At 37.2% G+C, this 13,739-nt stretch overlaps 1 protein-coding gene across 3 annotated transcripts in view; it reads left to right on the forward strand.

The window, feature by feature from the left end:
- Klp31E (kinesin-like protein 31E) overlaps positions 1–13,526 on the forward strand; it is a 90,160-nt gene extending 76,634 nt beyond the window's left edge. For 2 of the 3 annotated variants that reach the window (XM_028174178.2, XM_028174181.2), the window contains exons 22-30: positions 2,307–2,439; positions 2,999–3,116; positions 3,713–3,896; positions 4,357–4,494; positions 6,696–6,829; positions 7,463–7,611; positions 8,896–9,110; positions 9,695–9,747; positions 12,049–12,689. In XM_028174178.2, the coding sequence (XP_028029979.2) occupies positions 2,307–2,439; positions 2,999–3,116; positions 3,713–3,896; positions 4,357–4,494; positions 6,696–6,829; positions 7,463–7,611; positions 8,896–9,110; positions 9,695–9,737 (1,114 nt within the window). In that variant the 3' untranslated portion in view covers positions 9,738–9,747; positions 12,049–12,689. Of the gene's footprint in view, positions 1–2,306; positions 2,440–2,998; positions 3,117–3,712; positions 3,897–4,356; positions 4,495–6,695; positions 6,830–7,462; positions 7,612–8,895; positions 9,111–9,694; positions 9,748–12,048 lie in introns of all 3 variants that reach the window. The other variant, XM_028174179.2, reaches the window with a different exon arrangement.
- Positions 13,527–13,739: the final 213 nt, after the last annotated feature.

Below are 13,739 nucleotides of genomic sequence, written 5' to 3' on the forward strand. Positions count from 1 at the left end.
ATGTTAAGAGAATAAAATATCTAATTATCGAAACGTCCATATATCTTTAAGGCCATCTTACGATGGATGTACTTTCTAGCTAGCGAGTCCCTAGGTAGTACAATTATTTTAAACCAGATGACACTGGTTAACGTAACGATGTAAGCCGTACTACTCAATGGGTGTGAAATTAAGAAAATGTAAATTGTGAAGTGTGGTGACGGATTCAAGTCCGATAATTAAACGCCCGCTTAAAATCCGTAAAACATAGCTTTAATTAATTAACACGTATAATAAATAAAATAGACAGTTTTATTTCATACCAAAAACATTGATGTTTTGCTACCGATGTTTATCGTACATCGATACTTTTAAATCGATGTCAACATCGATGTTTTTCTAATATCCATCATCCCTACAATGGATGTCGTACAGATAATATGAACTATTTGGTCTCGAATTGATAACAAAACAACGTCCAATAGGCAGCTTTATTAAGTACAAGTAGAAAAATGTCAACGAAATGCACACTGTTATTAAAGTTATTAAAGTGTTGGAATAAAGCTTGTGTTTGTTTGCATGACGCACCCCACTGATACTAATGCATGTTGCAATTGCATTTTTAATTGTTCTGCTATTAGTTTTAGTTTTACAAATATATATATAAGTTATACGGTGAGGTATGTATGTTCGTTTACTTGTGTCAAAAATGTATAAAAAAATTGTGTTAAAAACAAAAAAATGAAAAGGCTTTGCAATTTGTACAAATACCCTATCTTCTTACGTATTAAAGATTTTGTTGAAAAAATGAGTTATATATGTACGTGCGACTGAAATATTGGAGATAAAAATCCATGATTCATTAACAATTTAATGACAATATAGCAAGGGAATATAAAGTATTGTGTTTACAGTGAAGGCTATTATCCATGTAAGTAAATTGTTTTGTGTTGTTGTCATCGTTTGCGTGGGGCAGCCAGCCATTTCATTTCAGCCGTCGTTCCATTACATGAGACGTTAACATGACCACGTCCACACAATACATCGTTCATATCTTAATTCATTATCGCTAAAGTACTGAATGATATCTTAATAGTTCATCAAAGGCAAGACCTCCTAACAATCTATCGTTAAACGCGCGAAAATAGCATAAAAATAATTAATACTTAATAAAAAAATCATTTACATGAAATTTCTAAAACATACAAATAATAATATTTTACATCAAATGCAGAGCGGATGGAGCAGCGAAACTTATTTACGTGATAAATTACTTTCAATATAAACAAGATTGTGCTTTATTTGAAATTGAATTTTATTAATTTGGGCCGTGCAACTTACTGTACATATTATACTGGTGGTAGGACCTCTTGTGAGTCCGCACGAGTAGGTACCACCACCCCGCTTATTTCTGCCGTGAAGCAATAATGCGTTTCGGTTTGAAGGGTGGTGCAGCCGTTGTAACTATACTTGAGACCTTAGAACTTATATCTCAAGGTGGGTGGCGCATTTAAGTTATAGACGTCTATGGGCTCCAGTAACCACTTAAAATCAGGTGGACTGTGAGCTCGTCCACGCATCTAAGTAATAAAAAAATAAAATAAAATAAATACTACACATGCAATGCAAATTCGATGTCGTAACTATCTCAATAAACTTAGGTATATAGTATTAGTAGGTATACAAGTTGTTCGCACTATCTAAATAGATGATTAAACAAGATCTTAGTATCTTCAACATCAGTTACCCGGTGACCACGTAAACTGTACGTAACTTCGAAATGTCTAGAAAATTATCTTATACCTTTAAACGAGCAATTCTTGTATATTAATATATATATAATCTGAATCTCGGAAACGGCTCCAACGATTTTCATAAAATTTAGTATACAGGGGTTTTGGGGGGCGATAAATCGATCTAGCTACGATTTATTTCCAGAAAATGTTGTTTTATTCGTGTTTTCAATAATCAACTCTTCCCGACATCTATTGTCGAATAATAATACAATTTTTCTTAATTGAGGGCAACTAACCGCTTTAAAGACAAACAAGATGGCGCGATGGCGTTATAAAAAAAAACCGAGCAAAGCTTGGTCATCATCTAGTAATGAAAATAACAGACGCGATATTAAAACTTAAAATTAGTTTAATTATGGCCACGAATCGCGCGAACTGAAAAACAAATGGGTATAAAACTTAATAACATATAATGCTAAAAAAGTTGTCATATTTTCGCTGTCACGTCTGTCTCCCGTTCACATATTAATATATCGTTCATGGGCGTATACCCGCCTTCGCTTGTTTACCGCTTGGTGTTGCCACTGACAGAGAGCCGGCGAGCACGCCGCCCGCCTCTCCAGGGGCCACGAGACGAGCGAGGGACGACGACGTGTTCTTGCGACTAGCGGGCGCCGGACACGATAACTCGCCCCAAGGAGTCGTCAAAGAACTTGCAATCAAAGTAAGATATGCATTAGTATCCTCGCGACTTTACCCGTATTCAATTTAAATCTAATCGTAAACCACAAATCGATTTGGCGGAATAATAGCACGAAAGATATAGCGAATACCTAATATAACATAGTTATTCTATCCCTTTACGTCGTATTTCATTGTTTACAAAAGTGTCGATACTATTTTTTATCGTTTAATCATATCCTTCTTACCGTGGCCGACGCTAGTCAGATATCCGACCCAGGCGACAGAGCAAAGCCACCGTTGCCCGAAACATATCCTTTTTAATCTCATTAATTTTAGGCTGTTAAGCACTAGAGTGTGAAAAGCGAACTAACTCATAGACACAGCCCACTGAGTTTCTCATCGGATCTTACCAGTGGGTCGCGATTCCGATCCGGTGTTAGATTCAGCGAAGCTGTTGCTAGGGCAAGTGCTGACAAATTCTCTCAGCTTGAGCCCGTGAGCTCATCTACCTGTAGGTACGCGCGTAACTGGAATAGCCCCTTAGGCTACAAGGTCAGGGAAAAATCGCTTAATCGTGTTTATTACTATGTGGTGTGCAGCGGGTTATCGGTGGAAATACGAGAGCGTGGCTGCAGTGCACACACGTGGCGGAGGGACACGCGGGCGCGGCTCTGGCCCTGGCCGCCACAACACACGCTGTGTACAGCGGCGGCGTAGGTGAGCCAAATGTTCCTTCAAGTTTCTTTGACTACCCGCAAATAACATGTTTGTACTTACAAAGCTTAAATTTATTTACGTGCATAGCAAAGAAGTTCACATAATAATTAATTCGAATGGCTGTGTGCCAATGAGGGCTTGAATAAGTAATTCGTAATATTATTTACATTATAATATTAGTTTATATTCAAATTACCATTTTTTGTTATCAAATTATTGGTGTAAATGCTTATGATGTCCATACTAATGTGTTTTTCTAATTACTGCAATGTGTTGCTTTATGTACTATTTCGGATGATTTGTCTGTATATTCGAATAAACAGTGGTGCGTAGTTTCACCGCGTCGTTGGAGGGTATTTAGAGATTTCCGTGGGCAATTGGTATAGTTTGTATTAGTCAAGATTTTTTTCCTTTTTTTTATAATTTTAAATATACCACAATATGTTGTTCGTTACAATAACGAAACAACAGTTAAAGTGTTTTTTTTTAAATTTAGTTCGGACGCGGCAAAATTGGAATTAAAGAAAACACTTTCTTGACATAGTGTTAGATATTATAACATTAAACAAGCGATAATAGGTTTGTTCGTTATTAAGATCGCACGGTCCGTGGCTGGGACCTGTCCGTGGGCAGCGAGGCGTGGCGCGGCTGGTGCGGCGGCGCCGTGTCGTCGCTGGCGGCCGGCACCGCCGCGGACGGGGGCAGGCTGCTCCTCGCCGCCGCCGGGCCCGCCGTCAGGCTCTTCGACACCCGGACTAGGACACCGCTCACTACGCTCTGGTGTGTACTCTCTTTAACTTATTGTTACGCGTTGGGGTTCGAGATAAATAAAATTCCACCAAAAGTACAACTAAAAACTGTATTCAACACTTAAAACACTCAACAAACACTTTAAAACTCTTAATTCGCTTCAGATGATCCGTTCGCTGTTTCGCTTCGAGTAGTTCTGATTACTAACTGACCGCGTGCCATCCCTGCAACGCTTTTATAGTCGATACCACATCCCTACAATTATGGAGAATATTTTACACATCTCTAGTATTTTGTTTCCGCTATCTGACAATAGATGGTTTTGTACTTTTTTTTTAATTGCCTACTTTGGATGGACGAGCTCACGGCCCACCTAGTGTTAAATGGTTACCGGAGCCCGTAGACATTTACAACGTGAATGCCGCAATCTAACTTGAGACGTGAGTTGTAAGGTCTGAATTTGAACAGTACATTGTGATGACACGGGCAGGTCGTCGGGCGCGACCGGTCCGTGTCCGGCGGGGCGCGGCGCGGGAGGGGAGGTGCCGGTGACGGCGCTGCGGCTGTGCGCGCCTCACACGCTGTACACCGCCGCGGGAGACAAGCTGCGTCTGTGGGACCTGCGCATGTAGGTATCCTTTACCGCGGGACGGTATCGACTAGGAATGAGAGGTATATATTAGTACAGGTCTAAAGTCCCAGTATGGATTTGGCAGTACCCATACCGGGGTAGTTTTCCGATTACAGCACTAGAGCGCATTATTCGGCATAATGCTCAACGTTGAATGTTCCAACTACAGCAACGCTTCGCACAATCGAGCATTCTCAAAAGTACTGCCTGTCATTAGATATTTTATTAATGGCTCAAATAACTCATCTGTTTCATTATCATATATATTTTCAGAAAATATATCGCTTGATAATGAAATAATTGATTGATTTAAACTCGGAGCACTCGATAAATCATCGTCATCACTATCATCTGAATAAGATTATTCAATTAAAAAGTATATAAATTTATTAGAACTAATTTAAAAAAATTACTTAAAACGTAAAAAAGTGTTAATGAAATAATCAAAATCCAAATTACTTAAAATAACCGTAAATGGTTTTCAACCAATTATTATTGTTTACCACATTATTTATACGTTAATGAGGTTGCTAACTCCATATATATTTTTTCAACGCTGAACTTAGCGCACTCTGCTGTTGCATTTGAAAACTAATTCACGTTCCAATTAAGCTTCAGCATAATTAGGCATTGTGCTCTGTAATTGGAAAACTACCCGTATACCGCCCGTACGTGCTGGTCGGGTCTCAAACTCGTTCGACACGTCTTGATATGATACTGCGCCGCCAGTGCCGCTTCGTCGCTATGACGGCCGTACTTGGTAATGGATCGCAGGTCGCTCGTCCGGTAACCCGTTAAACTAATATTCATTGTTAATGTGAGCGACATCTAGTGAAAATAGCTGCCTTGCAAATTTAACGCCCTCTATGAATTATCAATATACAATAAGATGTGGTCATTAATTTCAATCACAGAATTATCATGTTTTGAAAACAATATTAAGTCAACTATCTCTAGTTCCATGATTAACTGATTACGTTTATAGAAATATAAGAAAGCGTTCCAATGAAAATATAATTTGGCGCCTATAAAATAACTATACTTTTCTAATCGCCTGACATCTATTAATGGGTTTTTACTTTCACTTCCACCGCATTAGCTCACACCTGTAGGTATTTTGATACCGGGTTTATGGACCGGGTATTTAGCGGTACCCATACCTATAAGACCGAGTATGGAATGTAGGTAGCAGGTATATCTCATGTCTAGTATTGACAGTTGAAAAGCTATTTGGTCTAAGCGACATTTTTGCAACTTTAGCCCGCTGAGTTTTTCGCCGGATCTTCTCAGTGGGTCGCGTTTCCGATCCGGTGGTAGATTCTGCGAAGCACTACTCTTACTAGGGCCAGTGTTAGCAACACCTGCGGCTTAACCTCCATCAGCTGACCTACACGCTAGGGTATCACTCATATAGTCTCTCAAGGCAATCAGTATATATAGGGAAAAAAAAATTGCCACCTTACAGGAGAGCCAGCTTAAAATTTGCATAAAATATGATAAAAAAAACTTCTTTAGCTCTTTGAATGGAATAAACTTAATTGAAGTTCAATTAAAATCAACAAACTGTTGATGCTAATATCAAATAAAACAGACCTTTACAAAGGACGGATTACAAAGATAAATATCGCTTAAACCAAATAGTCTTTCGCTCCTCAATATGTCTGCAGTGACGATGGATGGGTCAATTTCGACCACATAGGACTAGATGGGTCGCAGAATTCATACTGTGATATCTACAGACTCTGTATTACTGAGGCAAGAAAACTGATGGCACCTTTATTATAGGATAATAACGTATGTAAGCCAATACTGCGCTCAGTCATAATGTTTACTCTCTAACGCATAATTTAGATGAGTTAACGTTTAGGTGGTTTATAAATAGCATGTAAAATGCCCTTAGTTGACCAAATATAATCGACTTGTGTCGTGCGGGTCACAATATTTTTGCATATATGGGTAGACATCTGGTGTTACGAGGTTACCGGAGCCCATAGACATCTATAACGTAAATGCCGCCACCCACCATGAGATATGAGTTATAAGGTCTCAGTATAGTTACCGCCGCCTGTCCCACCCTTTAAACCGAAACGCATTACTGCTTCACGGCAGAAATAGGCGGGGCGGTGGTACATGCGGACTTACAAGAGGTCCTACTACCAGTAAAGCAAAGTAAATTAGTATCCCTGTGCCCGGGACAGGTTGGAGTGCGTGTACAAGATATGGTCGGGCCACGCGGCCGCCGTCATGTGTCTGGCGGCCGCCGATAACTTGCTCGTCACCGGCTCGAAGGACCATTATGTCAGAGCCATGGAGATAAACGCACAAGACTCAGGTATTCTTATTCGTTTTTTTTAACTATGGCAATTTGACTTTTTGCGATGTGATTGTTGCCAGTGTGAAATTTCTAAAAATTTCCAATTATAATTCTGAAAAATTATATGGAACGAAATGATTCAAAGCTTGTTTATTTGAGACTACAGTTGAAATTAAAGGAAACGCGATGAAATGGGTTAATATAGTCCCAGTAAAATGGCGGTTGTTTATTAATACTGAGATAATCATACGTAAATATAACGCAGTGGAAATTGATTTTCTCGTGAATTTCAATTGAATAATTGGAGACTAATTGTTCAAGAACTCCGTCCCTCGTAAGGGAAGAAATAAAAATTCAATATCACCTGTAGTCGGATTATTAAAACAGGCTTGAAGTAAGTGACCGAAGAAACATGGCTTATGTTACCAGCCAGATTTTTTACTTGTTGTTATTTAATGTGTATCTTTTTTTTAGCTTGTAATTTGTATTTTGTTTGTTATTTATTGCGTATCTTTTTTTAGCTTGTTATGTGCTAAATAAATAAATGAATAAAAATTAAAAAAAGTAACGTTTGTTAGGCGGGGTACGATTAGTTCATGAGTTAATCGCCGACTTCAGTGATGTAGTTTAAAAGGAAATGTAATTTGTCAGGCGGTTGGGAGACGAGCAACCGGCGCCTGCTGGAGCCCCCGCACTACGACGGCGTGCAGGCGCTCGCCCTGCGCGGCCACGTGCTGTACAGCGCCTCGCGGGACACCAGCCTCAAGCGCTGGAACCTGCACGACAACTCGCTCACCCATGTCAGTCTCAACTACCGCTTTATATACCTAATCCGGCCATAAGTTCTGTTACAAATGAATATGCATTTCTTTTTGAAGTGAAACTTCTTTAGAATCGTGATTTCAAACTCGATGAAACGAAAAAATAAGTCCATAGAGACACAAACACATAAATGTATAGGATTCAGCCGCCGAGAGAATGAGATAGAACACATTAGACGTTCTCAGTGTAGTGTTTTATTAATACAGCGCCATCTGTGAGATTTTTTAATACTAACGTGTGTATGAAATCTCTTGTAATGAATTTTAATTTATGATTATACGTGAAGTTAAAATATCAATTCACAGAGGGCGCTACCTCATACTATAAAAGATGATTTACAATTATTTACTAATGACAAAATTTTACATATACTTAGACATTTAGGATAATTGTATTTTATTTTTTGAAGATTACACTTCTACCACGTGTGAATTTCACACGTTTTTTTTTTTAATGAAGTAATCTAATATTATGAAAATTTAACCTACATATTTATTAGTCACAGCAAAAAAAAATTCAATTCGAAATGGCCACCTTTGGCTTTTGTACAGGCCTTTAATCTGTTTGGCCAGGAATCTATTGATTCACGCGCAGTTTCCAAGGGTAATTTCGTCACTGCTTGCTCCAGAGATTTTTTACGAGAAGTCGTCGTGGCGTTTAGAACCTGGCCGTGTCCATTAAAACTGACCATTGGTCTGTCTGGACGCAATATCAAAGAAGTTTTGAAAAAAAAACCTATTTCAAATTCAAAATAATTTTATAAAAAAGTTAAAAAAAAAAAAAAAATTTGAATAGCAGTATTTATGGCCAGATACATTTATATACATACTTCGATATAATAAAAAAAATTATGTCTGCTTAGAATAAAATCCTTGACAGAGCTATAAGTCCGATTAATGTATTCGAAACGTTTATATATAGGAAAATAATGCAAACATGCCAGATGAACGGTGTTATGAGGAATAGGAAATTAAAAAAAAAAAAAAATTACAAAACAATGTCTTCTAAAGTAATAATAAAAAATAAGAGTAAAATTAGGAAACGTGATTTTGTCTAATATGTTCAAATTACTCTAGATTGAACTGCTAAATATAGAAAATTTTTGAACAAAAGGTTTTATTTTTTAACTTGCTCTGGCTCTTCACGTTTTGTGAGGATTTCAATTTTGAAGATCAAAATAGATAGACCGGAACTTTTAAGAGGCTGTGATTTATTTTAATACACTATCAAGATATCTGGGAATCGGAATGGTAACGTTACAGAGCGTGATGAACGCGCACAAGGGCTGGGTGACGGGCGTGTGCGTGCTGGGCGGCGCGGAGGAGGGCGCGGTGGCGAGCTGCGGGCGCGAGGGCGCCGTGCGCGTGTGGAGCGCCGACCTGCGCGCCGTGACGTCACCCGCCGCGCTCTCCGACGCCGTGCACGCGCTCGACGCGCACCCCGACCCGCACCGCCGGACGCTCTACACCGCCTCCAAGTCAGTACCGGAACCAGACACGTGCGCGTGCGCTCATACATACTCATATAGGCATATCTAAATATTATCATTTAAGGGTTTTTTTGTTTTGATTAGGATTAACAAGTCAATCTGAAATATTAAATTCTTATATTCTTATAAATTAGCATAATCTGAATGCTGAGTCAGTTTTGGATATTTGAGACAAAATTGGATATTTCTAGTAATTTTAAGAAATTATTGAAATAATAAAATACTTTTATTTATTTTACCTCATCAAAGAGTCTAAATTTAATATATCTTTCATAACAATGGGTCAAAAATAATAAAATCAAATTAATTCTAAAGCCTATCATCATATATACTGATGAGTGTTAAAGTAAAATTGAAAGTTTATCAACAAATGTCGGTCGCGTCACGCCGATCTCACGTTTCGTAAGATACACCAATTAAAACGCGTTGCATTGCGTAGTCGTCTTTAAAAAGCTATTTACATAGGAACTTATAATTTCATACCTTATCGATATGTTGTCTTTTTCTATCGATGTGTTGGGATGTGTTGTCGTGCTCTATTGTCTGTGTTAACGTGTGAGTGTGTGTTACAGCGGCGGCGAAGTGCGCGCGTGGCGGATCGTCGTCGAGCCGTGAAACTCCTCAGGTGCAGTCGCAAGCATTATCGCTTCTGCACTGTACTGTACAATATTGTACTGTACTCTACTGTATATTATTGTACTTTATTGTACTGTACTGTATTATGTTGTATTGTATTGTATTATATTGTACCGTACTGTATTTTATTGTACTGTACTGTACAGTACACGTCCTGCTGTCGACCAACGAGGATGCCATGTGTACAAATATACTAATAATAAAATCTTTTTTTTAAATAATACATATTTCTAGGGTTTTCGGAATTCGGTCTAATTATATTCGTAACAGTTTTGTATTTCAGTTGTCGTAGTCGTCAAACAACAAAGGAAATACATAATGATAAAAAATGAGATTGAAAATGCATCATCTTTTTAACTAAACGTAATGTAATTCTCTTTTACACATGGCAACCCCGTCTACCTTAAAATACTGTAACGTGAGGACTAATCATATGCTTTATCAATTAACTGAGTTATTAAAATTCACATTTAGTACATTTCATTGACCAAAGCGATTGTGGTACTTAATTGTTTATTATATCAAAATAGTAAAACGGTTGTGTCGAACCAAGGGTTACTGATCAATCAACCTCTAGTAAGTCATGAGATCTGCCCGCCTCAAACAAAATATAATGATTGTAAACAGCATCCAATTCGCTAAGCAATGACCAAGGCACGAACACTGATGCCTTTATTAGCAATGTTAATGACAAACAGCGTTTGAGAAAAGTGATAATTGCGCATCTGATTCCATATAATAGAGTTCATCCGTACTACCTGAAGCCACTGCGTTCATCCACAGTGCCGTCCAGAGATCTTTTCTGCCACGTACCATCCGGCTTTGCAATGAGCTCCCCTCCACGGTGTTTCCCAAGCGCTATGACTTGTCATTCTTCAAACAAGGCTTGTGGATAGTACTTAACGGTAGGCAGCGGCTTGGCTCTGCCTCTGGCATTGCTGAAATCCATGGACGACAGTAACAACTCACTATCAGGTGGGCCGTGTGCTCGTCTACCTACAAGGGCAATAAAAAAATCATAGATTAGTTCTCACGCAGTGTCTTCCGTCACCAGCAGTCACTCTAGCACCTTCCTGTTCTAGTCATTAAATGAATTCTGTAATTAGATAGGTGATCAGAACTAAACGAATCGTGCTTAATTTATCAGTATGACAACACGTTGTGCTTATCGTTACTGGCAACATTTAAATTTTATTTACAAGAAAACTCCTATCGTGACAAAAAAGTCATTAGCTTGATTGCCTATCATTTTTTTTTTTTATTGTAAATTATATTTTATTAATTGAATGTGTAATGTTTACGTGTGTTTCACGCTTGCACATATCGCCGCCGCTCCACGAATCATTCGAATGTAATAAAACATATATGTTGCTACATCTAAAAATTCGATTTTTAGTTGTGGCAATAATATTATTGTTACAAACCATTACATCACAACATTATCTGTGACTAACCTTTCAGCTTTAACTGTTAAACTAATATGTAGTTAATTTAGTTATAAGAGATCATTTAGATAAATATTTTTACTAATATTATAAATAAGTATGATGTTAATGACTCGTTGAATTAATTCAAGAATTTTTTTTATACTTGTTTTGTTTACTATATATTTCAAAACATTTACTGAATGCGACAAGTTAAGCATTCACATGAGACAAAAAGTTAACCGTCACTCATACGTGTCTTTTATCAAGACAAGTATATTATAAAATTAAAAGTAAAGCATTTCAATAAATATAATTTTATAAATAAATAAATAGGAACAAATCACGCACCGTCATCGGCCCCAATTTAAGATTCCCTGTGTTATGGGTACTAGAGACTCATATACATACTTATATACGTGTAAATATAAACATATATAGATAATAACAACCCATACAAAGAGTAAACAAACCTGTTAATCACAGGAATGTTTGCCCGATGTGAGAATCCAACCTATGACCCTTGGCGTAACAGTCCGGAGCGCTAAAAACTGCACTACCGAGTTAATTTCTTTACACGGTATTCTAATTATATCTCATACGAAACGAACGTTACTGTGAAAAGAGCCCATAGACACAACCTACTGAGTTTCTCGCCGGATTTTCTGAGGTCGTGATCTGGTAGTAAAATCCAACGAACCACTGCTCTTACTAGTGTTAGCAATTCTCTCAAGTTGAGCTCGTGAGGTCACCTACCGGTCCGGGTGAAGTCTGTATATCCACATAGGCCAACCAATGAAGAGTAGGCGACGTTGATGCGTTCAATATTAATTCATTGTAACGACTATTGTCTGTTTCCGTTCCAGTGACGGGCGTGTACGTTGTTGGCGCGTCCGCACCGCGAGGTGACCGCCGCCCCCGGGCGCCCCGCCCGCCCCGCGCGCCCCTCCCGTCCCACGCCACGCCCGCCGCGTCTGGCGGTGATATTACCGCAGACACTACAGACCCGACACAGAACACGGAAATATACACAGTGTAAGTTAACACTAATGAATACACGTTAATCTGTGTCGTCGGTATGTAGTGCAATGGCATTTATTCTCGAGAAATGAAGACCTGAATCGCAGTAGCAGTCTAGAAATTTTGCACAATGGTTACAGTAGATGTTCTCGGCAAGAACGTTCGGAATCAGTTAGCTGCGCGATGACCGAAATTCTTATAGAAAAATAAAAACACCGAAAAGTCAAGGATGAGTTGAGCAAACATAGAAATGATCAAAAAATATTATCATGCACAAATTTTAACGAGAAACGACTTTACAGCCTTAACCGTAGAAACTTTTTTAAATTGTCACAATCACTTTTATAAAACGAATAAACAGCTCTGTCACAAACAAAGAATAAATGTAATTAATTTGAAAGATACAGTAGTGGTCTCTCCAATTTATGTGATTCTTGAACTTTGTCGCAGACTCAATAGAATGAAACAAATGAAAAAAAAAATTGTATGCAAATTCTGAATATTGTTGTATCTAGATTGTGTAAGGCGCCAATGCCTACTTTAGTGCTTTAGTAATATCGATGACGTTACAAGTTTTACATTGAATAACATTTAAATTTGCCAAGTGTTAACGTCTTCATAAATGCTTATCTAAGCGCATAGATTTTATGTAGTTAAATGAATAAATGCAACTTTAGCTGGAATATAACAACAAATCGATAAATTATCCTGATCATGTATTAAAGAAGAATTTGGATCGGTTATAATCAACTAAACGATTGATTAATGTACAGTTTTTAGGTACAAAGACCATTTAAAGACAATAATCTTAATTTTAAATTACTAAACAAAATACTAATAATGATATATCCCAATTTCCAAATAATAATATGTAGTTGTAATAATAAAATGCAAACAAATATTTTCCACTATATTTTATAATGAATGACAAAAATAAAGTAAAGTGTAAATTTAAACAGCATGTGATAAATATTATCTAAAAGCTGATGACATCTGATGATGACTTCAATATATTATAATTTTGATTACGGTTTTTATTATACGTTAGGTACTCAGACAAACTATGAAATTTAAAATGATTTATAAACTCACAAAAATCAAATGAAATTATATAATAATCTTTGTAGTGAAACTGGGTCTTTGTGTATATAAATTGCTTGAATGCTAAACTAAAGATATAATCAATAATTATACTATACAATATTTATTATGCTTTGAAATTATGTATATTTGATTATCATTTTTACTAAAAATGTCCCCAAAACTCAAATGGTAAAAATTGTGTCGAATACAAAAAAAATAGTCTCACATGAATAAGAGATGAGTTTTTAAAATTAGGTAGCTAGAGATGATAGAAGTAATATTAATTAAAAATTTAGATTAAATTAGAAATAAAACAAAATAAATACCTTGCTGTCTACCAAATTGTGAATGTTCAAATTACATTTTACAAAGGCTATTACATTCAAATGCAAGATAGGTGATTTGTAAACCTAAAATGATTAAGAAATTTATTATATGAAAATAAAGTATCTAT

The sequence above is a fragment of the Bombyx mandarina genome, chromosome 05 (assembly GCF_030267445.1).
Source record: "Bombyx mandarina strain Sakado chromosome 05, ASM3026744v2".
Taxonomy (NCBI): domain Eukaryota; kingdom Metazoa; phylum Arthropoda; class Insecta; order Lepidoptera; family Bombycidae; genus Bombyx; species Bombyx mandarina.